The sequence below is a fragment of the Babylonia areolata genome, chromosome 18, assembly GCF_041734735.1.
Source record: "Babylonia areolata isolate BAREFJ2019XMU chromosome 18, ASM4173473v1, whole genome shotgun sequence".
Taxonomy (NCBI): Eukaryota; Metazoa; Mollusca; class Gastropoda; order Neogastropoda; family Buccinidae; genus Babylonia; species Babylonia areolata.
Window position 1 is genome coordinate 40,805,083 of NC_134893.1, and position 12,500 is coordinate 40,817,582.

The following is a 12,500-nucleotide window of genomic DNA, read 5'->3' on the forward strand; positions in this document are numbered from 1 at the left end:
CTTCCAAATTTCACCCACATTTTTACCCTCATTTGCCCAGTTTCCCCCAACCCTCCATTCATCCACATCTCCCACCCCTTCTAACCGATAATACTCAGATGTATTCATAAGTACTTTGACAAAATGTCTTCAATCACCGATATGTGTGACGGGACATTAAACAAAAGTTCCTCCTTCCTCCTCATTTATCTTTATATACGTTTCTTTGTAACAGTTTCTTTTGCTAGCTCTTAGACAACGAATGATCACGCAGTTACGTCCAAGTCTAGGTAAAGTTCACTTTGTGTTTATGGATGGACAAACAGAGAGAGAGAGAGAGAGAGAGAGAGAGAGAGAGAGAGAGAGACAGAGACAGAGAGAGACAGAGAGAGACAGAGACAGAGAGAGAGAACTTTCACTGACTTGTAGGGTACGAGACATGCAGCTTCCTCCGCCCTCAGGATGTTTGTCTCATGCTACACGTAAATGGCTCCACGCTCGGCTAAAAAAAAAAAAAAAAGAAAAAAAAGGGATTTTGATCTTGCATTTCGGCCAACAGCAAAGTGAGAGCCAATGGTTTCTCCACTGCAATGGGAAATCATTCACAGCTTAGTCTTTGTGAGCTTCTCTCAGTCTAGGAAGCAATGTTGCAATGGGTCTTAGTGTTGCACCCTTGGGATATAATCAAATTCTAGCCCAGGTAGGTAGTCGGGACTGCAGTAGCCACCCTCTGCTGTTCTGATGGTCCTTGTCGGACACGACTGACTATCATAAATACATAAGTGGAGTGATGGCCTAAAGGTAACGCGTCCGCCAAGGAAGCAAGAGAATCTGAGCGCGCTGGTTCGAATCACAGCTCAGCCGCCGATATTTTCTCCCCCTTCACTTGACCTTGAGTGGTGGTCTGGACGCTAGTCGTTCGGATGAGAAGATAAACAGAGGTACCGTGTGCAGCATGTACTTAGCGCACGTAAAAGAACCCACGGCAACAAAAGGGTTGCTCCTGGCAAAATTCTGTAGAAAAATCCACTTTGATAGGAAAAACAAATAAAACTGCGCGCAAAAAAAGAAAAAAAAAAAGAAAACAAAAAAGCAAAACACCACACCAAAAACAAAACAAAAATAGAAGGGTGTAGTTTAGCGACGGGCTCACCATGGGAAGAGCAACCCGAATTTCACTCAGAGAAATCTGTTGTGATAAAAAGAAATGCAAATACAAATACAAACACAAATACATACATGCATACACATGGCCTAGTGGTAACGCGTGAGCTTAGGTCGCGAGAGAACCTGAGCACTCGGGATCGATTCCCACACTCACCACTGTTTTCTCCCCCTCAACTTGACCTTGCGTGCTGGTCTGGACGCTAGTCCTTCGGATGAGACGATAAGCCTCCTCCGGTCCCGCGTATAACATGATGCACTTGGTACGACACGTGTAAGAACCCGCGGCAACAAAAGGGTTGTCCCTGGGAAGATTCTGTTGAAAAATCCACGTTGACAGGAAAACCAAATACACGTGCAGGTAAAGAAAGAAACGGGTTCGTTGCACTGTAGATACGCGCTGTCCCTGAGAAGAACAGCCCGGGCATCACACAGTGAAATTTGTTGTGAGGAAAAGTAATAGTGATACCTCATGTAGGTCGGAGTTGAGTTGTTCTTTTTTCAACCATTTTTTATTCAATTTTTACATTACGAAACACGCAAATATACAGTGGTAACTATAGTAAGTTAATTAATGAATGGGATAGAAAGAAGATGAAGAAGAAAAAAAAAAGTAATATATTCCTTTGTTACGTTACATACATTACATTATAAAGAACTGTCATGTGAACTGGACATGAGGTATCGCTGTCATTTGTGTGTTTGTGGGGTGGGTGAGGAGGGATGGCAGTATACGTACGTCTGTCGGCTGAGGGTTGGGCCTTAGTGTCTGTGAGACAACACATTGTTGCATTTGTGTTGTGTGTGTGTGTGTGTGTGTGTGTGTGTGTGTGTGTGTGTGTGTGTGTGTGTGATACAGGGGTGGAATACTCCTCCAACGAGAAAGAGATGTAAATGCGTGTGTGTGTGTGTGTGTGTGTGTGTGTGTGTGTGTGTGTGTGTGTGTGTGTGTGTGTGTGTGTGTGTGTGTGTGTGTGTGTGTGTGTGTGTGTGTGTGTGAGTGTGTGTATGTGTGTGTGTGATACAGGGGTGGAATATTCCACCAACGAGAGAGAGATGTCATATGTGTGTGTGTGTGTGTGTGTGTGTGTGTGTGTGTGTGTGTGTGTGTGTGTGTGTGTGTGTGTGTGTGTGTGTGATACAGGGGTGGAATATTCCACCAACGAGAGAGAGATGTCATGTGTGTGTGTGTATGTGTGTGTGTGTGTGTGTGTGTGTGTGTGTGTGTGTGTGTGTGTGTGTAATACAGGGGTGGAATAATCCACCAACGAGAAAGAGATGCCATGTGTGTGTCAATCAGGGGTGGAATACTCCTCCAACGAGAAAGAGATGTCGTGTGTGTGTGTGTGTGTGTGTGTGTGTGTGTGTGTGTGTGTGTGTGTGTGTGTGTGTGTGTGTGACACAGAGGTGGAATACTCCTCCAACGAGAAAGAGATGTCATGTGTGTGTGTGTGACACAGGGGTGGAATACTCCTCCAACGAGAAAGAGATGTCATGTGTGTGTGTGTGTGATACAGGGGTGGAATACTCCTCCAACGAGAAAGAGATGTCATGTGTGTGTGTCATACAGGGGTGGAATACTCCTCCAACGAGAAAGAGATGTCATGTGTGTGTGTGTGATACAGGGGTGGAATACTCCTCCAACGAGAAAGAGATGCAGAGCGCCGTGACGACAGCGGCACGGATCTGGTTACGGGCCCTGAACGCCACTGCCTTTGATGCCATGACCGGTTCTCGCCCCTGGCACGCCCCGGAGTTGCAATGTGACAGCGACAGAGACCTCTACTGGCGAGACGGACGCCGCTTCTTCCAGTGAGAATTCGTGAGCACCGATGGTGGAGTTGAAATATCACAACAACAACACTAACAACAACAACAACAACAAACAAATAAAACAAAACTGACAAAATGTGATTGAGGAAACTAACCAATAGAATTATGTTTGTCTGCGTGCGTGTCTGTCAGTGTTTGTCTCTTTGTTTCTGTCTGTCTGTCTGTCTGTCTGTCTATCTGTCTGTCCGTGTTTGTCTCTCTGTTTCTGTCTCTCTGTCTGTCCGTCTATGTTTGTCTCTCTGTTTCTGTCTCTCTGTCTGTCCGTCTATGTTTGTCTCTCTGTTTCTGTCTGTCTGTCTCTCCCTCTCTCTTTCGTATCGTATGTTATTGTATTGCATTCTGTTGAATTGCGTCTTGTCGTATTGTGTCGTGTCGTATTGTGTCGTGTCGTGTCTTGTCGTGTCGTTGCACGTCGCGTTATAATGTTTTGTATTTTGTTTCAATGTATTGTATTGTGTCGTATTATGTGGTGTTGTGTTTCGTTGAGTTGCATTGCATGGTATTCTGTTGCATTGTATTTCGGTATTTCATTGGAGAACACGTCCAGGCTGGAATTCAGGGTGCTCCATCAGTCACCTTCTTGGGTCCTTGTTTATCTACAGTGCCTGTTCTGTCTCACGTTCGCTTCATTGCAGAGGCATTCCGGGAACAAAGGGGTGGGGGCGGGGAGGGCGGGGGGAGGGGGTGCGGAGGGGGGGGGGAGGGGGGTTGCCCTTGGTTCTTTTGCATACACAGGGACCGCGCTTGAATACCGGGACCTTGGTTACCACTTCACTGGAAGACTCAGAACCCACATGTTAGGGTTTAATGAAATATGGAGGGAGGAGGAGGAGAAAAAGATAATGAAGAAGGGAGGGATGGAAGATAAATGAAAAGGCGTTTTCAAAAAGATGTGTTTTCAGACCGGTTTTAAAAGACCGAAATGAGGAAGAGTGGCGAAGATCATGAGGTAAACTGTTCCATACTGATGGAGCTGAATGAGAAAAGGAAGAATCACCGAAAGACTGGGTTTTAACACGGGGAGCGAGAAGAAGAAGAAGAAGAAGAAGAAGAAAGCCCTGACTGGTGGGGACTCAAGCAAAGAGCCAGCGACATCAGCGATCCAGTGCGGGCAGACCCTCCAACCACTGGACCAACACTCCACTTGGCTGGGAGCTAAGAGAAAAGAATTCGAAAAAAAAGAAAAAAAAAGAGAAGATTGGAATTGTGAGTTATTCGGAGAGAGCGGTGAAAGAATAGTGTGGTGTATTTGAAGGGTAGAGGGATTTTTTTTGTGGGGAAGGGGGAGGGAGGGTTCCACTCCTTCTCCTTCTCAATATTTTTTTCTTCTTCTTCGTTCGTGGGATGCGACTCCCATGTTCACTCGTATGCACGAGTTTTTTTCTTTTCTTTTTTTGTTTGTTTTGTTTTGTTTTGTGTGTGTGTGTGTGTGTGTGTGTGTATAGCCGGTTTTACGTCTTGTTATGTAGACAGCCATACTCCTATTTCGGGCTCATAGAAAAAGAAGAAAAAAAAAAGAAAAGAAAAAAAGGAGACTGGGACTTCACTTTCGACTTCCAGTGATGCGTCTCTGGGAAGGTTGTTAAAAATTCCTGACTTAAACACTGCTGGTGTCGACATGAAAGAATAGTGAGGCAAGGATAGTAAATGATTGACAAACAATAAAGAGTGATAACTTTCTCCATATACAAGGAGCACAACTCCAAGTCAGTGCTGCTTATGCTACCCATTCAGCTAGCTCACAGGTTAACAAAAGGTGTATTGGAACAAACCCTGACCCAAACTACTGGGTTTGTTCCAATGTACCTTTTATTTACCTGTCTGCTAGTTGAATGGGTAGCATAAACAGCATTGAAACTGTGTACCTTGTGCATAGAGAGAGTTACCACTCATTTCAACTCAATTCAAAATACTTTATTGTCTGCTTCAACCAAGCCAGAAAAAAAAAAATCTTTCGGCTCACTCAAAATGCTTTATTGTTTATCAGCCACTGCTGATGTCTTCACCTCCGGGCTTTTGTAGCCGCCGGGATGTACCATGCTGATAAAAGGAAATGTAGGTAGTGTACAGCCCTGCCATCCAAACCACAGGCCTAACCAGCAGCATCGTCATATCCTCCTCCTCCTCCTCCTCATTATGGTCTTCGACTTCTGATTCATGGTGTTTGTGTCCTGGGGAAAGGCATTTGACTTTTGATTTTCCTCTACCCACCCAGCTGTGGATGGGGAGGGGGTGTAATACCTGACTTCCGGTCAGGGAAGGTTAGAAAACGGCGGAAGGAGAGGACTGGGCCTCGCTGTGTTATAGCTGTGCCCTTGACACAGTGGATATGAATTCGCTGCCCCGATGGCCGTTAAAAAGCTATCGGGGTCTTTAACCTTGAACTCTCTGTCACTCAATCAACAGATATCTGTACAACGCCACCCAGCAGCTGAGCAAGAACGACAACCCGCTGTACGAGCCTGAAATCAGCATTGTCAACATCCAGCCTGATGAGGACAGGGGCGACAACCGATGGGTCAAGGTGTGTTTCGTCACTCTATAGACACTAATATATCTAGTGTCTATGGTTACTCCCACGCTTCTGGCTTCCACCCCCTACCCCTCACACCTCTCCACCTTTCTTCCGTCGCAAAGATCCCCCGGGACAGTGGTGAGGTTGTTTAAACATTTTAGAGCAAGGAGAGAGGTTTGGTGTGTTGTTCGACAGAACAAACATGTATGGCTGAGTATGATTATGTGGGTATGTGTTCAACTTTACACAGCAGGCTTTCTTTTTGTGCCTTGGAATACGCTAACATCAGTCTATACAAAAAATGAAAAAACAAACATAAATAAAGAATAGATAAATAAAGGAATACATAAATATATAAATGAATAAATAAAGGAATAAATACATTTAATAGATAATAATAACAACCCCAAAAAAAAACAACAACAAACAAATATGAATGAATAAATAGATAAACAAACAAACAACAAACAAAAAAACAACAGGGAGACAATAAACAAACAAAGAAATAAATAAACAAATATAATAAATGCGAACTGATAGACAAATAGAAGATGATTATATGGATATTTATACAACACCTATCGTCAGTCAGAGACCAAGCTCTAAGCGGTTTTTAAAAAAAATTTTATTATTTTTTTTTAATTACAAACACAGGGTCATTAATTTTGTACAACAGGCTTCCCACCAGGGTAGAACCGACTAACACTTGCCTTTGGGGGCTCTATCTTTCGTTTCCTGTGTCATTCAGTCAGGTTCCAGTTACGCACACACACACACACACACACCCATTCACACAGACATGTAACGTTTTACGTGTATAACCGTTTCGTTTATTTACCCCCACCGTTTTTTTAGGGGTGTGCATGTTGGTTATTAATTAATATTTCTTGTTTGCAAAACCCACCGAGCGCTGACGTAGGTTACAGGATCTTTATCGTGCGTATTTTGTTCTTCTGCACGCGTATACACACGAAGGGGGTTCAGGAACTAGCAATTCCGCATATGTGTTGTCCTGGACGATTGGACATAATTATCTCCACCCTTACCCCAACAAGTGCTGTGGGGATCGAACTCAGGAGGAAATTCGGGCGAAAATCCAGCGCTTTAACCATTTGACCACTGCTTCCCGTCTAGTTATAGAATCAAATTACACAACTCAACTTACAACAAATACATAGTTTATGTTGTATTGTAATACAGACCCCCTTCTCCGTGTTGATGCCGGGAGCTCTTAAACCTATTTAGGGGAAAAAATGAGAGAGAGAGAGAGAGAGAGAGAGATAAAAACGTACCCCGCTTCTCACCTGCAGGAAATTATGTGCTTTTTATCGCTCTCTGTGTTTCTAGATTATTTCACCTATTTATTTACTTATTCATTTGTGTTTCATTTCTTTATAATTATTTAGTTTCGTGCTGATTTTCTCTATTTCCGTGGGGCAGTTCCAAGAAGACTACTGAAATCTCATCACGAAGAGCATGCGATCCTCATTTCGACGGTTCTTCTTGATTCTGTCTGTCTGTCTGTCTGTCTTTCTATACTCCCTTGCTCTTTCCCTCTTTATCTCATCTTTTTTGTCTGTCATTGTCTCTTTGTCTTTCATTCTTCTTTCTCTCCCTCTGCCTTATCCGCACGCACACATTCCCTCCGTCTGTCTCCCTCTCTCTGTCTTTCTCCGTCTCTCTCTCTCTGACGGTCTCTCTTTGTCCCTCTGTCTCTCTCTCTTTCTTCCCCTTTCTCTCTCTTACACACACACAATCTCTCTTTGTCAGTTTGAAAGCTCAAGTGTAAACAGCAAAAACGCAAAAAAAGAGTCATATATGGATGACACCTCACAATGCACACGTTTGTTCACCATTATTCCACTTCTCATCCCCACTCCCCCCCCCCCAACCCCCCGCTCCACCCCCCCACCCCAGATTGATTGAAATAAATAGCCAGGATTCGGTTTTTGACAAACGAAAGCGCAAAGCGATCCCTAGAGATATGATCCTGATTGTTTTGGGACTAGGGGACTGGTATGTTCATTCCGGGATATGGACATTTTAGGAGAGAATGTTGGACGCTTAACCCCTCCTTTGGGGAGAAGGGGAAAATACTCTTACGATTGTAAAATGATTCATGATCAATGGAATTACCAGTCAGATCAGCAACAGGATCGCGCTAGCGCAGTACACAGGGTCAAATAGGTGAAAAAAACAACAAAAAAACACAACCCCCCCCCAAAAAAAAAAAACAACAACAAAAAAACAAAAAAAAGAAAACAAAAAAAAACACCCCAAAACAACAACAACAACAAAAAAACACAACAAAAAAACACACAAAACACACACACACAGAAAATGAAACCCCGTAAAAAACAAACAAACAGGATCATGGGAAATCGCCTGGGGGTCGATTATGCAGAAGGGGGTGGTCCTGGCTTGGCATAACACCTAGGTTTTTTTATTCGTCAGAAAGCGTAAGAAAATTCAGCGTGCGTGTGTGTGTGTGTGTGTGTGTGTGTGTGTGTGTGTGTGTGTAGAATTTAGATCAGGGACAGAGCAGGGATAGTTTCAGTTTCAGTTTCAAGTAGGTGTCAAAGCGTGCAGACTGATCCATCTGCGCTACACCACGCTGTGTTAAAAAGAAAGAAAGAATAGAAAGAAATGAAAAGGACCTGCCACCAGGACGGATAATGGCTAGACTCATTTGTTTTCCACGGTCGACAGGTAGCTAGCTTATGACCGATTTAAACATCCACGTGAGAGAGGAAAGTCTACAGAGGGAGAGAAAGAGAGCGAGCGATAATGTGAGACACACACACACACACACACACACACACACACACACAGAGAATGCGAATGGTTTAGTCATTATTAGGCCACAGACCCTCATGAAGGAGTGTAAGTGATAATCATACAAGCACATCACAGCCATACTAGAGAGAGAGAGAGAGAGAGAGAGAGAGAGAGAGAGAGAGAGAGATGATAAGTGGTATGATAATTATGATATGACACATGATAAATATGACCTGATATGACATAATATGATATGATACATCATATGACACATGATACATATGATTTGGTATGACATGATATGATATGACACATGACATGATATGGTACGATACATGATATGACACATGATAAATATGACATGATATGACATGATATGACATGATATATGATATGACATGACATGACATGACATGATATATGATACATAATATGATAGGATATGATACATGATATGATATAATATAATATATGATATGATGCATGATAAGATATGATATGATATATGATATGATAAATATGACTGGATATAACATGATATGATATGATACATGATATGATATGATATGATACATGATATGATATGATACAGGATAAATATGACTTGATATTGCATGATGATATGATATGATATGATATGACACATGATATGATATGATATGATACATGATAAATATGACTTGATATGGCATGATATGATATGATATGATATGACACAAGATACGACGCCCGAGCAGCCTGTTGGTCCCATGCACAGGTCAAGCATCTGCTTACTCCATCGCCCGCCATTAAAAAAAAAAAAATCCTTTTCTCTCACTTCACCCACTCCCCACCCCTCCACCCCCACCCCTTTTTTGTGTCGGTTTTAAAACCAGATTTGGTGCAGTGTTTAGTCCGCACACATCGAGTGTTCCTTGAGACTCCAGGCCTGATCAGCATGTTGGCTTTATTCGAACGTCAGGCAGCTGCTGTTGCTTTCTTTCTTTCTTTCTTTCTTTTCTTTCTGCCTTTCATTCATTCATTCATTCATCCATTCTATTTACTCATTCATGTATTTATCTGTCCATTCATTCATTTTTATTTGTCTGTTTATTCATTTGCTAATTTATCCGAGCGCAATAGCCGAGTGGTTAAAGCGCTGGACTTTCAATCTGAGGGTCCTGGGTTCGAGTCTCGGTGCACCTGGTGGGTAAAGGGTGGAGATTTTTCCGATCTCCTAGGTCAACATATATGCAGACCTGCTAGTGCCTGAACCCCCTTCGTGTATATGCGCACGCAGAACTGAGATCAAATATGCACGTTAAAGATCCTGTAATCTATGTCAGCGTTCGGTGGGTTATGGAAACAAGAATATACCCAGCATGCACACCCCCGAAAACGGAGTATGGCTGCCTACATGGCGGGGTAAATACATAAAAACGGTCATACACGTAAAATGTTACATGTCTGTCTGAGTGTGTATGCGTGTGCGTCTGAAATCTGATTGAATGACACAGGAAACGAATGATGAGCGCCCAGTGGCAGCCGTCAGTTGGCTCTACCCAGGTAGGCAGCCTGTGGTGCAAATGTTCCCGTGTATGTAAAGCGCTTAGTGCTTGGTCTCTGACCGAGGATAGGCGCTATATAAGTATCCACATCAATCAATCAATCAATCAATCAATCAATTATTTAGTTAATTTCTTTATTCATATATTGATTGATTTATTCATATATCTGTCTATTCATCTATTTAGTTATTCATTCATTCATTCCTCTGTCTATTTATTTGTTTATCTTATTTATTGGTTAATCAGTTAATTTAGATATTTACTGATTTATTCATTCTTTTTATTTATTCATCTATTTATCAACTTAGAAAAAAAAATCTATTCATTTATTTATTCATTCACTAACTTATTCATTTATTTATTTATCTGTTTTCTTACTTATTTATCTATTTATTCCCCGACTTATTTATTAATATAGTTTTCTTATCTGAATAAAAGTTACAGCAGATTCAGTGCACAATTAACGCTCTAACAGCCTCCTTGAAAACTTAAAAACTAGAAACACCTGGAACTGAAACTCTCCTGTCCCCGTGCTCTTCATGTTTTACATTTATTTGCTTATTTATTATAATTGTTGTCTTATTTATTTATTTCTTTATTATTATTATTTTATTATCATTATCATTACTACTACCTTTTACATTATATTTATTTATGTAAGCTTATCTATTATTTATTCACCTTTTTTTCCTTTTTTTTCTCAAGGCCTGACTAAGCGCGTTGGGTTACGCTGCTGGTCAAGCATCTGCTTGGCAGATGTGGTGTAGCGTATATGGATTTGTCCGAACGCAGTGACGCCTCCTTGAGCTACTGAAACTGAAACTGTCCCCGTGCTCGCTTCACGACAGGTGGGCAGCTGGAGCCCCAGCGGTCTGACCATGAACCGGATCAGCTGGTTCGAGGACGCCCCGGGCCCGCCCTCGGGGAAGCCGCGCCGCTACCACCTGCGCGTGGTGACCCGGCCCGAGGAGCCCTACGTCATCTACCGCAACGCCACGGGCCGTAACGGCACGTGCGAACCCAGCACCATCCCTTGCAGGGTGTACCCACGTGACCATGACGACCGGAAGTCAGTGCTTGTGTGTGGGGGTGTGGGATTTCGGAGTTGTGGGGGTTAGGTGTGTGTGTGTGTGTGTGTGTGTGTGTGTGTGTGTGTGTGTGTGTGTGTGTGTGTGTGTGTGTGTGTGTGTGAGGGGGGGGGGGTAGAGGGGGGGATTGGGGTGTGTGTGTGGGTGGGGGTGGGTGTGTGTGTGTGGGTGAGTGGGTGGGAGGGTGGAGGAGGGGTGTAGTGTGTGTGTGCGGGGTGTGTCGTGCGAACCCAGCACCACCCCTTGTAGGGTGTACCCACGAGACCATGACGACCGGAAGTCAGTGTGCTTGTGTAGTGTGTGTGTGTGTGTGTGTGTGTATGTGTGTGTGTGAGGGGGGAGGGGTTGGATGATGCGGGTGGGGGGTGTTGGAGGTGGTGGTGGTGGGTGGGGTGGGGTGTAGTATGTGTGTGTGGATGGGTGTGTGTATGTGTGTTTGGGGGCGGGAGTGGGTGGGTTAGGGTGTTCGGGGTGTAGTGTGTGTGTGTGCGGGAGGGGGGGATGGAGGTGGTGGTGGGGGGGGGTGATGTGTAGTATGTGTGGGGTATGGTGGTGGGAGAGTGCGGGGTGTAGTGTGTATATATATGTGTGTGTGTGTGTGTGTGTGTGTGTGTGTGTGTGTGTGGTGGGGGGAGGTGGGGGGGGGGGTCGTGCGAACCCAGCACCATCCCATGCAGATTGTACCCACCAGACCATGACGACAAGTCAGTGCTTGTATGGTGTGTGTGTGTGTGTGTTGGGGGAGTGTAGTGTGTGTATGTGTGTGTGTCGGTAGGGTGTGTGTGTGTGTGTGGGGGGGGGGGGGTTGTCGTGTGAATTCTGCACCATCCCCTGCAGGGTGTACCCACGGGACCATAACGACCGAAAGTCAGTGCTTGTGTAGAATGTGTGTGTGTGTGGGGGGGGGGGGGGGGGGGAAGGGGGGGGGAGGCAGGGGTGTAGTGTGTGTATGGGGGAGGAGGATGTCGGGGGTGGGATGGTGCTGTGGTGTGTGTGTTTCTTCACCGGCACCAGAACTGTCAAGAACCAGGTCTGAAACTTCATTTCTCACACGTTTCCTTTACTTTCTTTCTTTCTTTTTTCTCCCCCTGTTTTTGGTTTTTGTTTTCTTTAACTTCCTTCTTTCATTATAGTCGCTTGTTAGGAAATTTATGCCAAGAGGAAGAGAGGTGTGTTAGTGTGTGTGTTGTGTGTTAGTGTGTGTGTGTGTGCGTGCGTGCGTGCGTGCGTGTGTGTGTGTGTGTGTGTATGTGTGTGTGTGTGTGTGTGTGTGTGTGAGGGATGTTGTAGGTGTGGGTGGGGGAACAGGGGAAGGGTATGGAGGTGGTATAGAGTAGTAGGAGGGGGTGGGGAGAGTCAATGTGAAAAGGATAACTGGGAAGTCGGGGGGTGGGGGGGGGGAGCGGGGGTATATAAGGGGACCGAGGGTGGATGGGGGAGGTAGTGCGCGGAGGGGGGCAGGGTGATACATATTCCATTCTATTCTGTTCTATTCTAAGCGTGGCTTCGACTGACCTCTCTTTCTCGCAACCCCACGATTTCTTGCAAGGTGCGAGAGAGAGAGAGAGAGAGAGAGAGAGAGAGAGAGAGAGAGCT

General features: G+C 44.3%; 1 protein-coding gene across 1 annotated transcript in view; it reads left to right on the plus strand.

Moving 5' to 3' along the window:
* LOC143292238 (glutamate receptor ionotropic, NMDA 2B-like) overlaps positions 1-12,500 on the plus strand; it is a 175,605-nt gene that overhangs the window by 160,106 nt on the left and 2,999 nt on the right. The window contains exons 6-8 of the mRNA XM_076602428.1: positions 2,769-2,955; positions 5,383-5,500; positions 10,665-10,885. Of these exons, the coding sequence (XP_076458543.1) occupies positions 2,769-2,955; positions 5,383-5,500; positions 10,665-10,885 (526 nt within the window). The remainder of the gene's footprint in view (positions 1-2,768; positions 2,956-5,382; positions 5,501-10,664; positions 10,886-12,500) is intronic.